Source organism: Carassius carassius, chromosome 45 (assembly GCF_963082965.1).
Source record: "Carassius carassius chromosome 45, fCarCar2.1, whole genome shotgun sequence".
Lineage (NCBI taxonomy): Eukaryota > Metazoa > Chordata > Actinopteri > Cypriniformes > Cyprinidae > Carassius > Carassius carassius.
This window is the reverse complement of record NC_081799.1, coordinates 5,455,648-5,473,312: the sequence shown is the minus strand read 5'-3', so window position 1 is coordinate 5,473,312 and position 17,665 is coordinate 5,455,648. Positions and strand designations below refer to the sequence as shown.

Genomic DNA, 17,665 nt, shown 5'->3' with positions numbered 1-17,665 from the left:
GAGAAATTTCATCGGCCATCTGTGCTTCGGCTTGATGTATCGAACGCAGGAGATGTGTGTGAGATGTGTTGTAACACTTTTGTTCTTTATGCTAATAAGTGTTCCGGCTGATTCGCTGTTTGGGTCGTCTCTCCAGAGAGTCATCATTTTCGAATGATTTTCATCTCTTGGCAGAATTCCCCCACCTTCCTATTTATGGTGTCATTTGCAATTTGGTCAAATATTAATGTCTATGTGTTCAAAATAAATCAAATTCAACAAAAGCAAGATATGACAGGAAATACTGATCGTCATGTTAACACCCAATAAATAATAACTAGCATTGCCTCACTTCATTTTGAGACTGATTTTTGTTTAATTCCTAGTTTTCCCAAAGGACTCATTGACAAACTCATTAGGCACACTTTGCACATCCTTCTCCCTCAGAAGAACATTGTGTAGCTTTCTTCTGGAAGATGTTAAAGACATTGCCTTTACCAATGAGGAAGTGAGATACAAAAGCCCCAGGAAGTGTTTAGCCGAGGGCAAAGTCCCTTGCTGCGGTTTAATACAGATTGTTTCTGCATAGCAGTGACCCGAACCAGCCGCTTTTTTCTGAAGATTTCCTCACTATCTCAGGGGAGGCTGCTAATGCTGTTGTTTGTGGAACATGCAAATGCTTCCAGCAAAACTAGATGTTCTTTCTTAAACGAACTGAAGGAGAAGAAATTACAGATGAGCAGGAGACAGATTGTGGGATCTGATGTGCAGCTAATCAGTTCTGTTCAGGATGAACCAGGCTGTGCATCAGCGCTTGCCTCTGGCGTCCAGTTAGGCCACAATCAACCATCGACAGGGAGCTCAGCATGACGGCTGGTGTGTATGGAGAATATTCACCTCATTTTACTGATATACTTGTCTTACTGTTCTCTGATTGCATCTGATTGGATTTCTGATTGGATTCTTTTTTCTTGGGTGCTCACTGGACCTTTTATTCCATGATTTTGCTGTCTGAGACAAACTTCATTGAGAGCGTTTGCTATGAATCCTAACTTCAGATGTAGTTTTTAAATCCATCCAATTGATAGATAGATAGATAGATAGATAGATAGATAGATAGATAGATAGATAGATAGACAGACAGACAGACAGACAGACAGACAGACAGACTCTCCAAAAGACAGACAGACAGACAGACAGACAGACAGACAGATAGATAGATAGATAGATAGATAGATAGATAGATAGATAGATAGACAGACAGACAGACAGACAGACAGACAGACAGACAGACAGACTATCCAAAAGACAGACAGACAGACAGAGACAGACTCAAATTCTGGATCATCTTAAATCAAGTCCCACAGAAATGCTACATTTTAAAGCAATAAAAACCCAAGAACTGAACCCCCAAAAATAGTCCACTCAGCTTGTTCTGAGACTTACTAACCTATATAACTCTACTGACACTAACCAGTCTCAAACCAGCACTGCTTCTCATCCAAACATCAAAATAAATCAAATTATCAAACAATCTAAAAATACATATCTGAAACATTGGGATCAAGAAACTAAAAGACAAAGTAAATTACAATTCTATTGAACTCTAAAATGTGAATTATGAATGTGAAGATTATCTCCAGAGTGTCAGAGACACAAAGCAGAGACGTATCCTGACCAAGTACAGACTCAGTGAGCATGGTCTAGCCATCGAGTGTTCAGAAAGACACACAGACGAACAGACGGATGGATAGATAGATAGACAGACAGACAGACAGACAGACATAGATAGATATACAGACAGACAGACAGACAGACAGACAGACAGAGATAGATAGATAGATAGATAGATAGATAGATAGATAGATAGATAGACAGATAGACAGATAGATAGATAGACAGACAGACAGACAGACAGACAGACAGAGATAGATAGATAGATAGATAGATAGATAGACAGACAGACAGACAGACAGACAGACAGACAGACAGACAGACAGACAGACAGACAGACAGACAGAGATAGATAGATAGATAGATAGATAGATAGATAGATAGATAGACAGACAGACAGACAGACAGACAGACAGACAGACAGACAGAGATGGATGGATAGATAGATATATAGATAGACCGACCGACCGACCGAGATAGATAGATAGATAGATAGATAGATAGATAGATAGATAGACAGACAGACAGACAGACAGACAGAGATAGATAGATAGATAGATAGACAGACAGACAGACAGACAGACAGATAGATAGATAGATAGATAGATAGATAGATAGATAGATAAACAGACAGACCGACCGACCGAGATAGATAGATAGACAGACAGACAGACAGACAGACAGAGATAGATAGATAGATAGATAGATAGATAGATAGATAGATAGATAGATAGATAGATATACAGACAGACAGACAGAGATAGATAGATAGATAGATAGATAGATAGATAGATAGATAGATAGATAGATAGATAGATAGATAGATAAACAGACAGACCGACCGAGATAGATAGATAGATAGATAGATAGATAGATAGATAGATAGATAGATAGATAGATAGACAGACAGACAGACAGACAGACAGACAGACAGACAGACAGACAGACAGACATATAGAAAGATAGATATATAGACAGACAGATAGATAGACAATTGTAAATGACAGACAGAAATCCCCGGTTTACAATCTTGTTTACTCCACTCAGACTTCTTTTGACTTTGTCTGGTCCACTATGCAGCTTCTTCTGGACAAAAGCCAAACAGTTGCCAGATCTCATTGATACATAAAGTGACCAGCCATGGTTTAAATGTGATCTGGACTTTTAAGAACACAGCAGTATATAAAGGTATATCTTGTTTACTTCTCAATAAGTGCCTCAAACTCTGCATTATTTGATATTTACTCAAGTGTCATCAAATTCAGCGACTTAATCTTTTCAAGAAGGACACATTGTAGCAGTCTGGAAATTTTTACTTTGAATAAAATACCACTGTGTGTTTTTCACAGTGACAAAAGCCTCTGCTCTTCCGACTAGGAAGTTCTGTATGTAACGATTACATGTATTTTGACATGTTTGAGCGTAATGTTGCATACAAAATTGTCAAGACCTGACTGAAATCACTAGATCCAGTTTTATTGGCTGGTTTAATGCTATTTCTCACAGCTCGAGGGTTACCACGTCTGGAAAACAAAGTTGTGTTTATAAGATACAGTAATTGGTTAATACTATGAAAACTTCTGAGAAAGTATGGTATTTATTTGCATGCACAACTACATTACTTATATAAATAATCAAAATTGAGTACTTGTTACAAAAATAATCAGTACTTAATTCTCAATTTTATTCACAACAGACTGTCTGTTGGTCACTTTGCATGCCATTAAGAATGTATTTTCCTAAATGATTGTGCATAGTTAGTTTAGAATTATTGAGATACTTTTATAGTTTGAATTAGTTTTCCATTTTCATTCTAATTTCACTTTAAATTCTATAAATTTTGTCGTGTGCAGTTTTATTTTTTAACGTTTTTAGATGTAGTTTTAGTTAACTAGTGATGCATTTTACCGCAGAATTGGGCTACTTTTACATTGTTGTCGCAGGATGTATTTTTAGCCCATGAAAGCAATTCTGAGAGACAGAACCCTAAACAAAGAGGAAAACTGCAGAATTTTTTTTAATTAAATAAAAAAATGATTGGACTAGTATTAATCTAGATTTAAAACACTATTGGGGTGGTTTTGTTCCACTAACCTGGCGACCCTGGTTACTTATAAATAACCCTAGCAGTCACATTTACTGTTGTTCTGCTAAAATTAACAAGCAGAAAATATTATTTTAATTGGAGTCTTTGCAATCTACAAACAGTTCCCCATTCTCATGGTCAAGTTGGTCTTACAAATTTACCATGTTGACCATAAGAAAGCTGCTTGGTTTTAAAGTGATAGTGCACTGTATTTTTTTTTATAGTAGTACATTTTACAAATTACTATTTCATTTTTCTATTATAAAATGTTATGTTTAATTCAATGCTTTGCTTGGCATTTCTTTCTTTTTTTTTATGAAATAACTAGCAATTTCTTAGTGAAAATAGTTTTTACACCAAATTTTTTGTCAGTGTGCGTGAACTGTGCTTCAAGCATCCCCACACCATTGGAAAAATACAATGGACCTTTTTTTGCTATGAATTTATGAGAAATTTTGTAAATGGGACCACCTGAAAATGAAAATTCTGTCATTAATTACTCACTCTCATGTTGTTCCAAACCTGTAAGACCTTCGTTCATCTTCAGAATACAAATTAAGATATTTTTAAATAAAAAAAACAATGAAAATATGGACTACACGTATGGACTATTTTATCAATATCCTTACTATCTTTCTGGGCCTTGAATGTTTCAGCTACATTGCTGTCTATGGATGGTCAGAAAGCTCTCAGATTTCATCAAAAATATCTTAATTTGTGTTCCAAAGATGAACAAAGGTCTTACAGGTTTGGAACAGTTAGTTATTAGCTAATTAATGACAGAATTTTCATTTTTTGGTGAACTATCCCTTTTAGTGGACTTGGTCTAAACCAGAAAAAGCCAGAAAAGAGCCAGGTGGTCATATTTATAGCTCTGTATATAGTATTATTCAGCAAAATATACCTAAAAATCACAAAAGACTGATTTGAAGTAAAGGTTAAAGTGTTGACATCAGGACAGTGAACATAACAAATGTAAAGTTCATCTGTCTGTACATCACATGACCTTCACAGTTCTGTGGAGAGTCTTTGTGACTGTGGAAGTGTGTGTTGCGCAGAGTTCCTCGTGAGGGTCCTCTAAGGCTCCGGCACCTTATGAAAGAGATTAAAAGATGAGAGCAGGAATCCAGAAGAATCACTGATATGTCTTATAGTCTTTTCAGCAGGTACATTGACTCCCTGAGGGTATGGGGGTGAATTTCTCACTGCTGGTGATAAGGCTGTCAAGTTTAGTTTCACTTCATGTTCTGGGACGTGTTGATGTATTCGCTGTCATTACTGGGTTAGATATACACGAGTGCCTATTGTTTTATGCATGAGTTTTGTACATTTGATAAAGTGCATATGCAATCTAATGCAGTATTTATTTAGATTTTGTAGATTAACTGTATTTTTGTGTGTAAGTGTGTGTGTGTGTGTTTGTGTTAATGCTTGCTCACACTATACTTTCAGCCTAAATGTGTTTGCCTTTCAATTTTTCACAGTTTTTCATCCATCAAGTGAAAACTGGGGTATATTTAAGCCTATATTTGAGCAATAGTGCTTGATAGTGGAAGGGTAAGCAAACACACACATAAAGGACACCCATATGTGAAAGGTTAAGCAGAGATTGTGTGTGTTTGTACAGTCATGTCTCATAGACAGTGGAATTCTCCTTATCTCAGCCCTCATTGGCATCTCTTCTCTAAACACCTCTCTGTTTTCCAGACCATCACATAATATAAAAACACAAGCTCATTTCTTGAACGTTGATGTCTTTCGTCGTAGTATTTCATAGCTGGAGTTCAGATTATGTCACGAGAGTTTAACAGTCGGAGAGATGTTTAAAACATTGGACACTTAGATATAACTATTTTGAATGGTTATTTCAACTGCACACACACATTTTATATATATATATATATATATATTCTATAATAATTTTAATTATAAGTATATTATAAAATAATTTCACATTTTAATGCAATTACAAATATGTGACAAAATTCTTTCATATATGCATATTGTATATATAACATGAATGCATATATATATACATATATATATATATATATATAATATTAAATATGCATAATATTTCCATTGCATTTCTTTACATAAGGTTTTCTTTGTTAAAAAATATTAAATTAATTTAGTTAATGGCAAAGTGAATGTAGTTATGTAATGTAAGTAATGTATCATTATTAAGAAGTTTTTCACATTCTTTTCCCTGCTTTTATAATATGCACACCATTAAAAGATTATCCACATTAAATATAGATTAAAATGTTCATCCATCATAGTTTTCACTCCATGTGCCCTGCTTCAAATATTGTGAAACTGTGGTGACTAAAATGAGTTCATGCTGAATCTGCAAGTGGAATGTAAAAAAGATCATCTGATGATGGAAGTGCGTTTGGATAAAAGATAATGACTCATCCTATCGACTCATAAAAACCCTCACGGAAGGATATTCAGAACATTCAAAGTCCACCGTAACTGCTAGACCCCTCATAAATGTCGTTTCTGTGAAACTGCTAATGTTCTCGCTCAGGAAATAGTTAAATAATGTACTTGTAAATGGGGCCTAATTGGCGATTTAATAATCGTCGGTTGTGTAGTCACATCGTGTAACAGAGCGGCTTCTGTTAAATGTTTAATCACTTGAGCGGCGTCTCTCTCATGTGACTCGCTCTGTTCAGAGCTTCTTGACTCATCTTCATTCTGTTTCCCAGTAATCTGGAGCAAGTTTTCACTTATTTTTGTCTTGAAAAAACATGATACTTGTGCTCATAGTTGACATTCCTGTAAATTTTTGTGGAAATTTATCATGGCATGAGCAATGATACATGTGCCAAATGCTTACGTGCAGTTTTTGTCAGCAGTGCAGCAAACAGCGAGGCACTGTGGAGAGATTGCTCCCAGATTATTGTCATGGTGCATGTAAGAACATCTTGTACCAAAGCGGACAGCAGTTGCTCTCAGTTTAGTTTAGTTAAGGGAAAACATCTCAGTGCTATAAGATTTTCATGAATAATTTGACATGTATTAGCCTCAAAACTCAAAGCACCGAAGAACAGTGGCACTGGCATACGCTGAATAATTGAAATGGTAATTCCGTTCAGTTGTTGAGAAATGAAGTTCACGGCTTCTGAGACCAGGGACAAAAAATGACTGTAAAACTTTCTTTTTATGTTCTCTTTATTAATTTATTTTAAAATATATTCATTATTAAATGCAGACAAAGAGTGACTTATTTTATGATAAGCATATTTAATTATGTTTTTTAAATTAAGATTTATGTTTTTGTGGGCCAAGTTGATACAATGGTCCGCAAATCACAGTGAACAAACAACCCTCATAAAAAAAATAAAATAGATTCAGCATTATGAATCAAGTGATTAAGTGGGGGGATAAATAAATAAATAAAAATTATTTTGTTTAATAAAAGGGTTTATCAAATAAAATGTATGCATTGCACCACAATAAATAAATTAATAAACGAAACAAAAACAGAAACATGGGGAGGGGGAGATATATAAATTAAACCTCCATGACTGTCGAGATCAATAAATCTTATAAAATATTAGAAAATGTATCTATCTATCTATCTATCTATCTATCTATCTATCTATCTATCTATCTATCTATCTATCTATCTATCTATCTATCTATCTATCTATCTATCTATCTATCTATCTATCTATCTATCGATTAATCATCTATCTATCAAAAATACTTCACACATTTAATAAGTTGACATTTTTAATATAATCCTATATAATCATAAAATAATGATTGAATTATACTTGACTGATATTTTTAGTCAACTAGTTGACCATATGAAACCAGCATGAATACAAAGTTAAAACTTGCCTTTTAAACTAGATTCTTTGAACAATTTGTCATTTTTATATATCCATTGTTTTGGAATAAACCTATAAAACACGTTGAAAGTCACCATAAGACTTAGATTATTAATATATCAATGGTGCTTTTTGAAAATGTGAACTATAACTTTAAAGTTTTACCATCTTTGAGAGTTATTTGTACTTGCAGAAGTGAGTTTCACATTGAAAAAACCATAAACCAGAGATATAAAAAAGAAAGAAAAAACCTGCCATTCCTAGTCTATCAATCCGTCTCTGTCGCTGTCTCTGACAGCTTGCCCAGACGGCCTGTCGCAGCTGTTTCTCTCCGTATCTCTTTCCCTCCCTCTCGCTATCTCATGTTGGTGCTGAAGGCCTGCTTTCTTCCCCTCTCCCCCTGCAGTCAGAGTGTGTGAAGATCATTGTGAAAGCGAGGCTCTAATCAGTCGCCATCACTCATTGGCAAACAGAGCTGCGCTTTGTCAAACGCCACCTCCTCATCAGCGCTCACCGCACTGTAGCAGCCACACGTCAACTCCAGCCGTTTTGTAATCCATCACTACATGTCATGTTCCAAATCTGCCATCCAATCCCGTCCTTGGGATCTTACAGCTTCCTCATCGTCACTGGGATTTAGTCAGGTCATTTTAATCATACATCGGTCACATTTTATGAGGGTTAAATTCTTCGCTTGGCCCTCAGCCTCATGAAAGTCCATTTTCTTCTCCATGACTTGAGTTTTTAATGCTGTGGTTGGGACTCGGGGCAGCGCCGGAGGGAATATCTCCATGCTTTTTTAAAAATACAGTGCCTAATAGATGCAACTGACAAACTGCAATGCAAATGCTTTGTTTCTAGACATTTTTGACTGGAGGTCTATGTGGGGCACAAAATCATTCAAGGGTAGAATAAGGATTTCAGTTTTAAGGAATTTAATCATTTTAGTTCCACTTCTAGGTAGAGGAGTAACAGTACACAACAATTTTGGTATGGGTCGTTTGGTTCGTTGGCATGTTTATGAAGCAAATATAGTGCAGAATTGATTTAGAAAGTGTTTATAATGTAGGGCTGGACGATATGCCAAAAATATTATTTCAGTATTTTTTCCCCATATCATATGATATCAGTATTTAACAAAATATTCATTCACCATCAATGGAGAATGTAATGCTTTCCACATATTTGTTAGACCTTGTGAATTAATTTAAATATAACTTGTTTGTTCAGAATTAAATTCCACAGAGTAGCTGCCTTTTAATTCAGGGCCCCATGAAATCAATTTTATTTTTCCAAATAAAAAATTATTTTTTCTTCTCAATTTAATACAGATGTATCATCAAAAATGGTATCTAATAAGTGATTTAATAAAACTTTACGAAACATTCAAATCAATCTTTCAAATGTAAATGAACAGTTATATTTTCATTTGATTACAACTAAACATTTCGTTTTATTTTTTGCCAAATAAGATGCTGTATAACAGAACTGTATAAACGAACACATGGATGAAAAATATCTTGCTTGTAAAATATTCCTTAAAAATGAAAAATATTAATACTATTAATCTGAGAAGTATATTTCAACACATAATGGTAATATATTTCTGTCATAATTTCTTCAAGCTAAACCGAGCTTTTTTTGTCCGTTTTTGTCAGTTTGATCTTTGAGTTTCAATGTGTATTAGATAGTAGTTTAGATAGATATCTTAAAAAAAAAAAAAAGATTGTATGATATTCCTAAAAAATTTAAATACTATTATTATTATGAAAAGTACATTTTAGCATACAGTGTTAATATGTTTCTGTCATAATTTCTTCAAGCTAAACCAATCTTTTATTTTGTCGGTTTGTCATGAAGTTCTTTGAGTTTCATTGTGTATTTGATGGTAGTTTTTGAAAAGTGTCTCTCGGGCTGTTTACACCTGGTATAAAGATGCATTTTCAACAATCTGAAAAGTTTTGAGCTTGTCCATGGTTATTTAATTTCTTACCCATATGTATCTTCTCCCATAAAACCTTTCCTCATCTACATGTGATCCAGTCATGAAAATGCTTTGCAATACCAGCTATCAACAGGGCCTCAGAGAAACTCTGGAGATGAAGTTTATGTGTTCATGTCCTCATAGGTATTGAGACTCCAAACATTAAAAACACAGACACACACATAGCACCTAGACTTATTAGCCACAAGCACTGAGTGGCTGTTGTCACATTTATTTCTGCTGTGTGATCGACTGTTAGATTAATTCATATTAAGTAAAAAATGTGATTGTGTAATTATCATTATCTACATTAATTTTATCGAACAGCAGTATTGTAAGGTATAAGTAGTATAAGTGAACTGCTGTGGAAAAGTGCACAATCCCAATTTTCCTAAACGTGAGACATGCTTTGTTTAGTGCTTCAAACAAAATTGGAAACATACCGTTTAAAAGCAGCTTGCTCTCCTGTCAGATGCGTGTGATGTTTAATGCATTTGAAATGTGTTTTCCTCAGCACTTAACTTACAATTTGAGGTTGAATCCTTATCTGTAAATGTGAGAAAGTCACACCAGTATTTCCACCTGGCAAAAAGGCTCATCCTGACAGCAAGTATCCATTCAATGATTTTGCTGAAGGAATGGCTTTCAGTAAAACAGAAAGAGCACAATAGAATAAAAGCGGAACAAGTCTGAATAAAATATATGTTTTCATAAAATATTTCGTATCCAAAAGCGGAAGCACTTCAAATATCTTCACCAGTTTACAACGATGCCATAAACTGCAGTATGAAGAGCGTCACAACCTTTTGCAGCAGCAGTGACACTTTAAAAAAAAAATATTATTATGAAACAGTGGTTTACTAAACAGTCTCTAAATAAAACGAATAAAAAAAATTATAAATACATGATATTTTTGTTTTTTTCCCTCTGCTTTACTGAAAACATACCCAACCGTGACTTCAAAACCAAAGTACTCACCAAACCATCAATTCTGTGTACAGTTACACCCGTACTTTTAGGAATAAAATAATTTTTTTTTTATTAATGTTGCAACTGTATTCACTAAAAATTAAATTCTGTACTGGAAACTCCTGCCGCCAAGTCACATTCCTTTGTAATAAAGCTCTTACTGACTTCAGACTTCTGATTATTCATATTATTCCACACTAATATACTGTTATTTTTCCATGGGGAACAAAATTAAGGAATTTCAATGCATCTCAAAGCATTATTGCATCCTTGTATCCTTATATCCAAGTGTCCTTTGTATGAGATTCATGGAATTTCCTCAGATTCCAGTTTGGCATATTTACACCATTCAAACTTTAAGGTCAGTAAGTCATTTAATTATTGATTGATTAATTGACTGATTGATTGATTTTTTAGATTTTAATAAATTTATTAATCAGAGACTCATTAAATTGGTCAGAATTGACATTGAAGGTTTACAGTTACAAAATGTAACATGTTAAATGTTGTTATTTTGAACTTTCATTCATCAAACAACATTGAAAAAAAAATCACTAGTTTTAGTTTCCACTAAAACATGAAGCAAAACATTTGTTTTCAACATTGCTGTGATGTTAAACATATGTTGTATTTTTTAAGCAGTAAATCAACTTATTAGAATGATTTCTGAAGGACCATGTTGCATTAAAGTTTGGAGTAATGATGCTAAAGATTCGGCTTTAAAATTGCAATAAATTACATTTTTACATAACATTCAAATAGAAATGTTGAATAGAAATGTTTGCCACATAAAAGAAAACAATGACAATAATGACACTGATTTTTGCACCAATTTACAGGTTTATATAACCAGTTATGTTGATAACTTCCAAATTTTAGAGGTGGCTAGATGTGTAGATGCTTTGTTTGTTTCTAAACACAATGGGCCCTATAATACACCCGGCGCAATGCGACGCAAGGCGCAGCGCAAGTGTGTTTGCTAGTTTCAGTCCAAAGCTGTACGCATTTTCCCGTCCAGTGCCACATCGTTTAATTAGCAAATGTATTTGTGCCCATTTGTGCGCCCGTGGTCGTGCTGGTCTAAAAAAAGAGATGTGTTCAGGTGCATTGCTAGCGCATTGCTATTTTAAGGAGCTGAAAATAGACTGCGCCATAGATCAAGTCAAACCTGGTCTAAAGTCTGGCGCAATGTTTTTTCTTTGTTATTTAAAGAGCGTGTTAGTATAGGCGGGTCCGCAACACACGTACATGCTGCTTATTAACGCACAGCAGCACACAAACATGCCAAATATTAAAAATTAAAGGATTGCAATGCATAATAATTTTTTGTAGGCTAATTAAATATATATATAAATATATGCCTACATGTCATAATGGATAGTCATCACATGTATCAGAATTAGGCTATCTATTTGCTTGCACACGAGTAGCTCCGTTTTATCTCGGACGCGTTCTGTCTTTGCGCTTGCCAAATTCCGCTTTGTAAATAGCAAATCCGTCATGGCAGGAGCTCAACTGGCTCTTAAAGGGAATGGAAGATGAGACTCTGATTGGTTTATTGCACATTACGCCCAAAAAAACACCCATTACTCATTAAGAGAATAGGGACAACCCATTTAGACCATGGGCCTGGGCGCGCCAACTGTTTTTCCGTCGTTAAAATAGCAAAAGTTGATTTGGACATGCCCTGAGTGCACCTGCGCCGTGCGCTTTACACTTTGCTTTTAGATTGTTAAAATAGGGCCCAAAGTTTGGTTCTGATGGTGACACATTCTATCCATGCAGCATGTGCAAGATTAGAGTGTTCTCAAGTACACAGTATAGTAAAAATAGTAAGTATATTTGTGCATTTTTAGGGGTTCAAGCCTGTATCACTGAATCCCTATTATTAATGTTAGAATGTCCAAGGATCAGCATTCTTCACCTAAAAGTAATCAGGTAGACCAAAGTGTAAGTTGTAGACACTTAAAACATGGAGGGAAGGTAGTATTCGTCTACAATTTCACCAAGGCTCATCACAATCGGTCTCTCGGGGCGCTACAGTGATTAAAGGTGCAAAATCGCTCACAACTCCTAAACCGTTCCAGGCTGAAGTGTCTTTGAATCCTTTGGAGTCATTTCAATCCTTGGAACAGACAAAAAGCATGCCTCAGAATGTCACCTTATCTATATTTTCAAGTATTTTGGATATTTTGAAAAACTTACTGTTGCGATCTAGTCCTAGGTTTTTCACCTGATTGGAACCAAACCAGTGCAGAAAGATTCTATGGAGAGTGAATATCAATAATTATCAAAAAAAGGTAGGAATTTCGACTCACCGTCAGGAGGGGATGCCAAAACATTCTGAAAGGAGCTGAGCCACTTTTACTAAATTGCTTATAACTCTTGAATGGGAAGAGATATTTTCGCCAATTTCGGATCATATATGTAAGAGCTCAATTTGAGGTCACAGTATTAAAAAAATACTGAGTTTGATGGAGCTATAACATGAAAAAAAAAAAAAAAACATAAAAACTGCTATAACTACTATTGCTATATCGTCTATAGCTATATCGGCTATAAGTCCCACAAGTGTTTATGAAGACTTTTGCATATCTCAAAAAACATGGCCGCCACCGGTCAATTAATTTTGAGCACCTACAGTATTAGAAAAGGTTAACAGAGGTTGATTGGAACAAAATTCATGGCCCTAAATATCTGTAAGACTTTTGAAATCTGAGTTTTATGCCTCTATGATCACGTGATGTTTCACACATCCACACAATATGCATACCATTTGATAGATCTCCAAATACTGAGCAATTTTGTCTCAAGAACCACTGCTGTCAATTAAATTGTTCATTAATTTATTCACAATTATGTTAAAAACCTACTTTTGCCAACTAGTCCTAGGTTTTTTGCTCAACCTAAATATAAGCACTTCAGCATTAATCTCTGGACTCTCTAGATCAGTAATCAGTAAAAAAAAAAAAAAAAAAGATTAGAAAAACATGAACTTTACCCTTTGGTAGCTATAACTGTGTTGTTTAGAAAAGGGGAGTGGTCAAATGCATGCAGAAGCCTATATCCCCCAAATTAAAACTATGATTCTTAATTAGAATGTTTAATGATCATGTAAGTTATAAGGAGATCGGACCATATGTGGTGCTCTAACTGTTAAAAAGTATTGAACTAAGTTGTTACATGCTTGCATGCTTGCTGCTTGCAGCTATATTTTGGTTAGTCTTTCTCATAACCATTGCACAATGGAAGAGGAGTTTTTTGTGGTTCTGATGGCACAGCTTTTTAATTTACATGAGGTTTCACAAATGCCTTGCTGTCACAATGAAGTTTATAGGAGGAAAAATCTGGAGACAGTTATAACACATTTGGCAAAGGTGTTAACCTTATTTCAGAAACATTAAGAAAGCCCATTGTAACAAATATGCACAAACCAGACACTTCTGCGTTCAGCTGTCGTGCCAAATTGAGCTACCAGAAGTGGAGCGATTGCAAAGACATGAGCGAGAGTCCAGCTATAACAATGACAGCCTTTCAGAGCTCTTTGGGTGAAATTAGAGAAAGTGTCCAGACATCAACAATATCTTCAGCCCTTCTTGTGAGTGTTCAGAAGAAACAGCTTTTAAGGCCAGCACTGAGTCATGTCTAGAGTTTAGAAGTCATTTAATAAAACCTGAAAACGTTTTGAAGGACATTGTGTGGTCTTGATGACTCTTTATTTGAACTGTGTGACCTGAAAGCAAAGAGCTGGCTATAGCAGAAACCAAATGTAATGGTCAACTAATGTCAATGGTAATGTTACAATTAAAAAATGTTCACATGGGCTTTACTTTATTTTAAAAAGTGGTGCAGAGTTATATTCTGAATGATGCTTTTTTTTTCGTAAATAAATTAGCTTTTTTGGCTTTGAATTCCAATTTGGCTTTTTTATGCTTTATAAATTTCCCTTACTATTACAAATGTACAAAATTGAAGTCATCAAGTGCAACAAGAATAGAGTTGGATACTGGCAGATCCTCCAGGAAAAACCGATTCAGTCTGCCAGAGATGTGTGTGTTCACATGTGTGAACACAATACAACTTCAAGAAATTACTTGAACAAAAGAAAGTTGGTATTCAGCAATGGCCAAGCCAGAGTCCTTGAATCCTGCTGTAGAATGAGCTGAAAATTACAGTCCACAGAGTCCATCCGACTAATCTGGCAAAGTTTGAATACATTTGCATTGACAAATGAGCCAAAATTGAACTGTGCAAAGCTCACAGGCACAGAGAAGACGATTCTGTATGTCTGTCATTCTGAAGAACTGAGTATTTGTGAATTTAGAATGTATATGTATTATCACAAATGCTTTGCTTTCATTTGTAAAAAAGCATTTAAATTGCACTTGAGTGTGCACTTGAATATGCTAAGTATTCATGTTTATATACTTGATGTACACATAGTATGTGTTTGACTTTAAAGCTACATTTGCGAAGCTTTCAGAGTCTCATGTTTAGAAAGTATTGTTCAATAGCATTCAAAATAGCTAAGGTCAAACATTATCCTTGGCCTTTGGAAATTTTAATAACTAGTGTGATATATTGTTTGTACTTGATGAACTGCTTGGTCTCTGCTCACACAGGAGCGTGTGGTAGTGGAAAACGAGCACTGGTTGGTGGTGGTGCCCTATTGGGCAACTTGGCCATTTCAGACATTGCTGTTGCCACGACGACATGTCCTCCGTCTCCCTGACCTCACAGCCCAAGAAAGAGACAGTAAGACTTTGAGTTTACATTATCCTTATATATATATATTTTTGCCAATATGTAAATATGTGCCATATTATGTTGCTGTTAATGTTAGTCAGAATGATTATGTGCTTGTGCAAATTTGAAAATAATTACTATTTATTTATTTTTTATTTTTTGTGTTCATTCTTTCATTCATTCATTCTTAATAATTCAACTTTTCACCATTCACAGGTTTAGCAAAATACAGATAAATAGTCAATAAATAAATCAATAGATTATAAATTATTTTCATCAATAATTTCAGAATTTCATTGAAGATAACTGAGGTACTCCTATCACACACACACACACACACACACACACACACACACACACACACACACACACACACACACACACACACACACAAAAATATAGTGATTTATATATACATTTATATAAAATGTTTACCTTATAGAACTATTTTATTGTATAATTATTTGCGCGCACACATGTATTTGTATATTTTTATAGAGAGAGACAGAGAGAGAATTTTATGAATATATACATTTATATTTATCTATTCTATCCTGTTCTATTCATTTGTCACAAATTGTTTATTTGTTCTCCTGTCTGCCGTTCTTCTGAGTGGTTTGCGATTGTAGTGCTGTGTAGCTTCGCTTTTCTGTTGAATACCTATCTTACTATCACTCTCTTTTGTCTAAAGTGATAGGATATAACTTAATTCCCACCATATTTCTGATATTATCTATCAAACTAATCTGTGGTGGCATAGTCACGGGTCAAAACACTGCTCTTCCATTCGGATCAAAACATTAAACATGTTCTCCCCACTCAATGACGCACCCACCGAGAAAACTGATGAAAGTGCTGTAGTTATTGGCGATTCTGTTGTATAGAAAATAGAAAATAGAGACCCCAGCTACCATAGTCCAATGTATACTGGGAGCCAGAGCACCTGACATATTGGCAAATTTACATAAATTTACATATTTATAAGGAAAACACTGAACCATTAAGCGGATTGCGTTCATATTCCGACCTCATCTGCTTGCCTATGTAAACTATACATCATTAATATAGTGCAGGACTTAAAGTTCTCTGGCACCGTGATGGATTTCCAGCGTGCAGTGTTTGGCTGCAGAAATAAAATCCTATATTTAAAAAAATAATAATAAAAATCTTGTTGATTTATCACTTTCTTGTCCATGAGTTTGCCTACCAATGATATGAGAGGAGCAGCTTTCACTCTCAACCAAACTAACATTACTAGCCAATCAAAATGTTTTTATAAACACGAGACGCACATAATAGTGCATAATAGTATCCAATTGCAGAGTTGCAGCCCCGATGAATGGAAAATCGGGACAAAAGCTGCGAGGCGCAATGGTCAAAGATGTCAATCTAGCACGTATTTACATAGGAAAGCAAATTATAAAGCAGCGGAACTTTGTAAACAGCACAGAGTAATCACGTCATCTCCATAAGAACAATATGATTGCAAGAACATATTTACCGGGATTTTTGAAAATTTCCTGTTCAAACATGATCTCTTAATGGTAACTTTACCAGTAAAGACTGTATGTGTGAAAGGGGCTAAAACAGGAGAATACACAGGAGAATACATCAACCTATGTCTAAATATGCCATTTATTGTAAATTAAATTAAATTAAATTAAATTAAATCCGTGCATTTAGCAGACGCTTTTATCCAAAGCGACTTACAGTGCATTCAGTCTAACAATTTTTACCTATCATGTGTTCCCAGGGAATTGAACCCTCAACCTTGCGCTTGCTTGATTGCTAACGCAATGCTCTACCACTTGAGCTACAGGAACACATTGTACATTGCGATTTCAAAATAAACGTTTCTGCAAGTGGCCAAATATTAAAATGTAATGGATTTAAACATTGTTTAATCATGCTGTAAAGTGAAACGTCACTAGGCCGTTGGTGCCCTCTGCAGATATTTGTTTTAATACATGTACATGTACTTGTCCTTAAGTTGGTTATGTTCATATTATGTATAGGCAAATTACATTATGTATTTTAACAGTGTTGTTCAATACAATCATGTAATTTCTTGGTTTTGATATTTTATGTGAGTCAATTTTTATTGCCTAATCGTTAGTTTATATATAAATAGCCATACTAAAGCCTGGTTTCCACTTAGGTCTGTTTGTGTTACAAAAAAATATCAGATTGCTCACTTGTCAAAATAATCAGTAGATTACTTTATTATCAAAATAATCATTAGTTACAGCCCTGGATTAGTTAAAATGTTTCTAAATACAAATGCATTGTTTTACATTTTTGTAATTAAAAGACAAATATTTTGTCATTGAAAATTTCTTAAAAATAGAATTAAAATATTGTCATGTTCTAGTGAACCAAGTA

The 17,665-nt window shown here is 34.7% G+C and overlaps 1 protein-coding gene across 1 annotated transcript in view; it reads left to right on the top strand.

Annotated features, from left to right (window-relative positions):
- Nucleotides 1–17,665, top strand: part of galt (galactose-1-phosphate uridylyltransferase) — a 151,365-nt gene that overhangs the window by 50,027 nt on the left and 83,673 nt on the right. Inside the window, exon 8 of the mRNA XM_059538673.1 lies at nt 15,160–15,292. Coding sequence (XP_059394656.1) covers nt 15,160–15,292 — 133 coding nt within the window. The remainder of the gene's footprint in view (nt 1–15,159; nt 15,293–17,665) is intronic.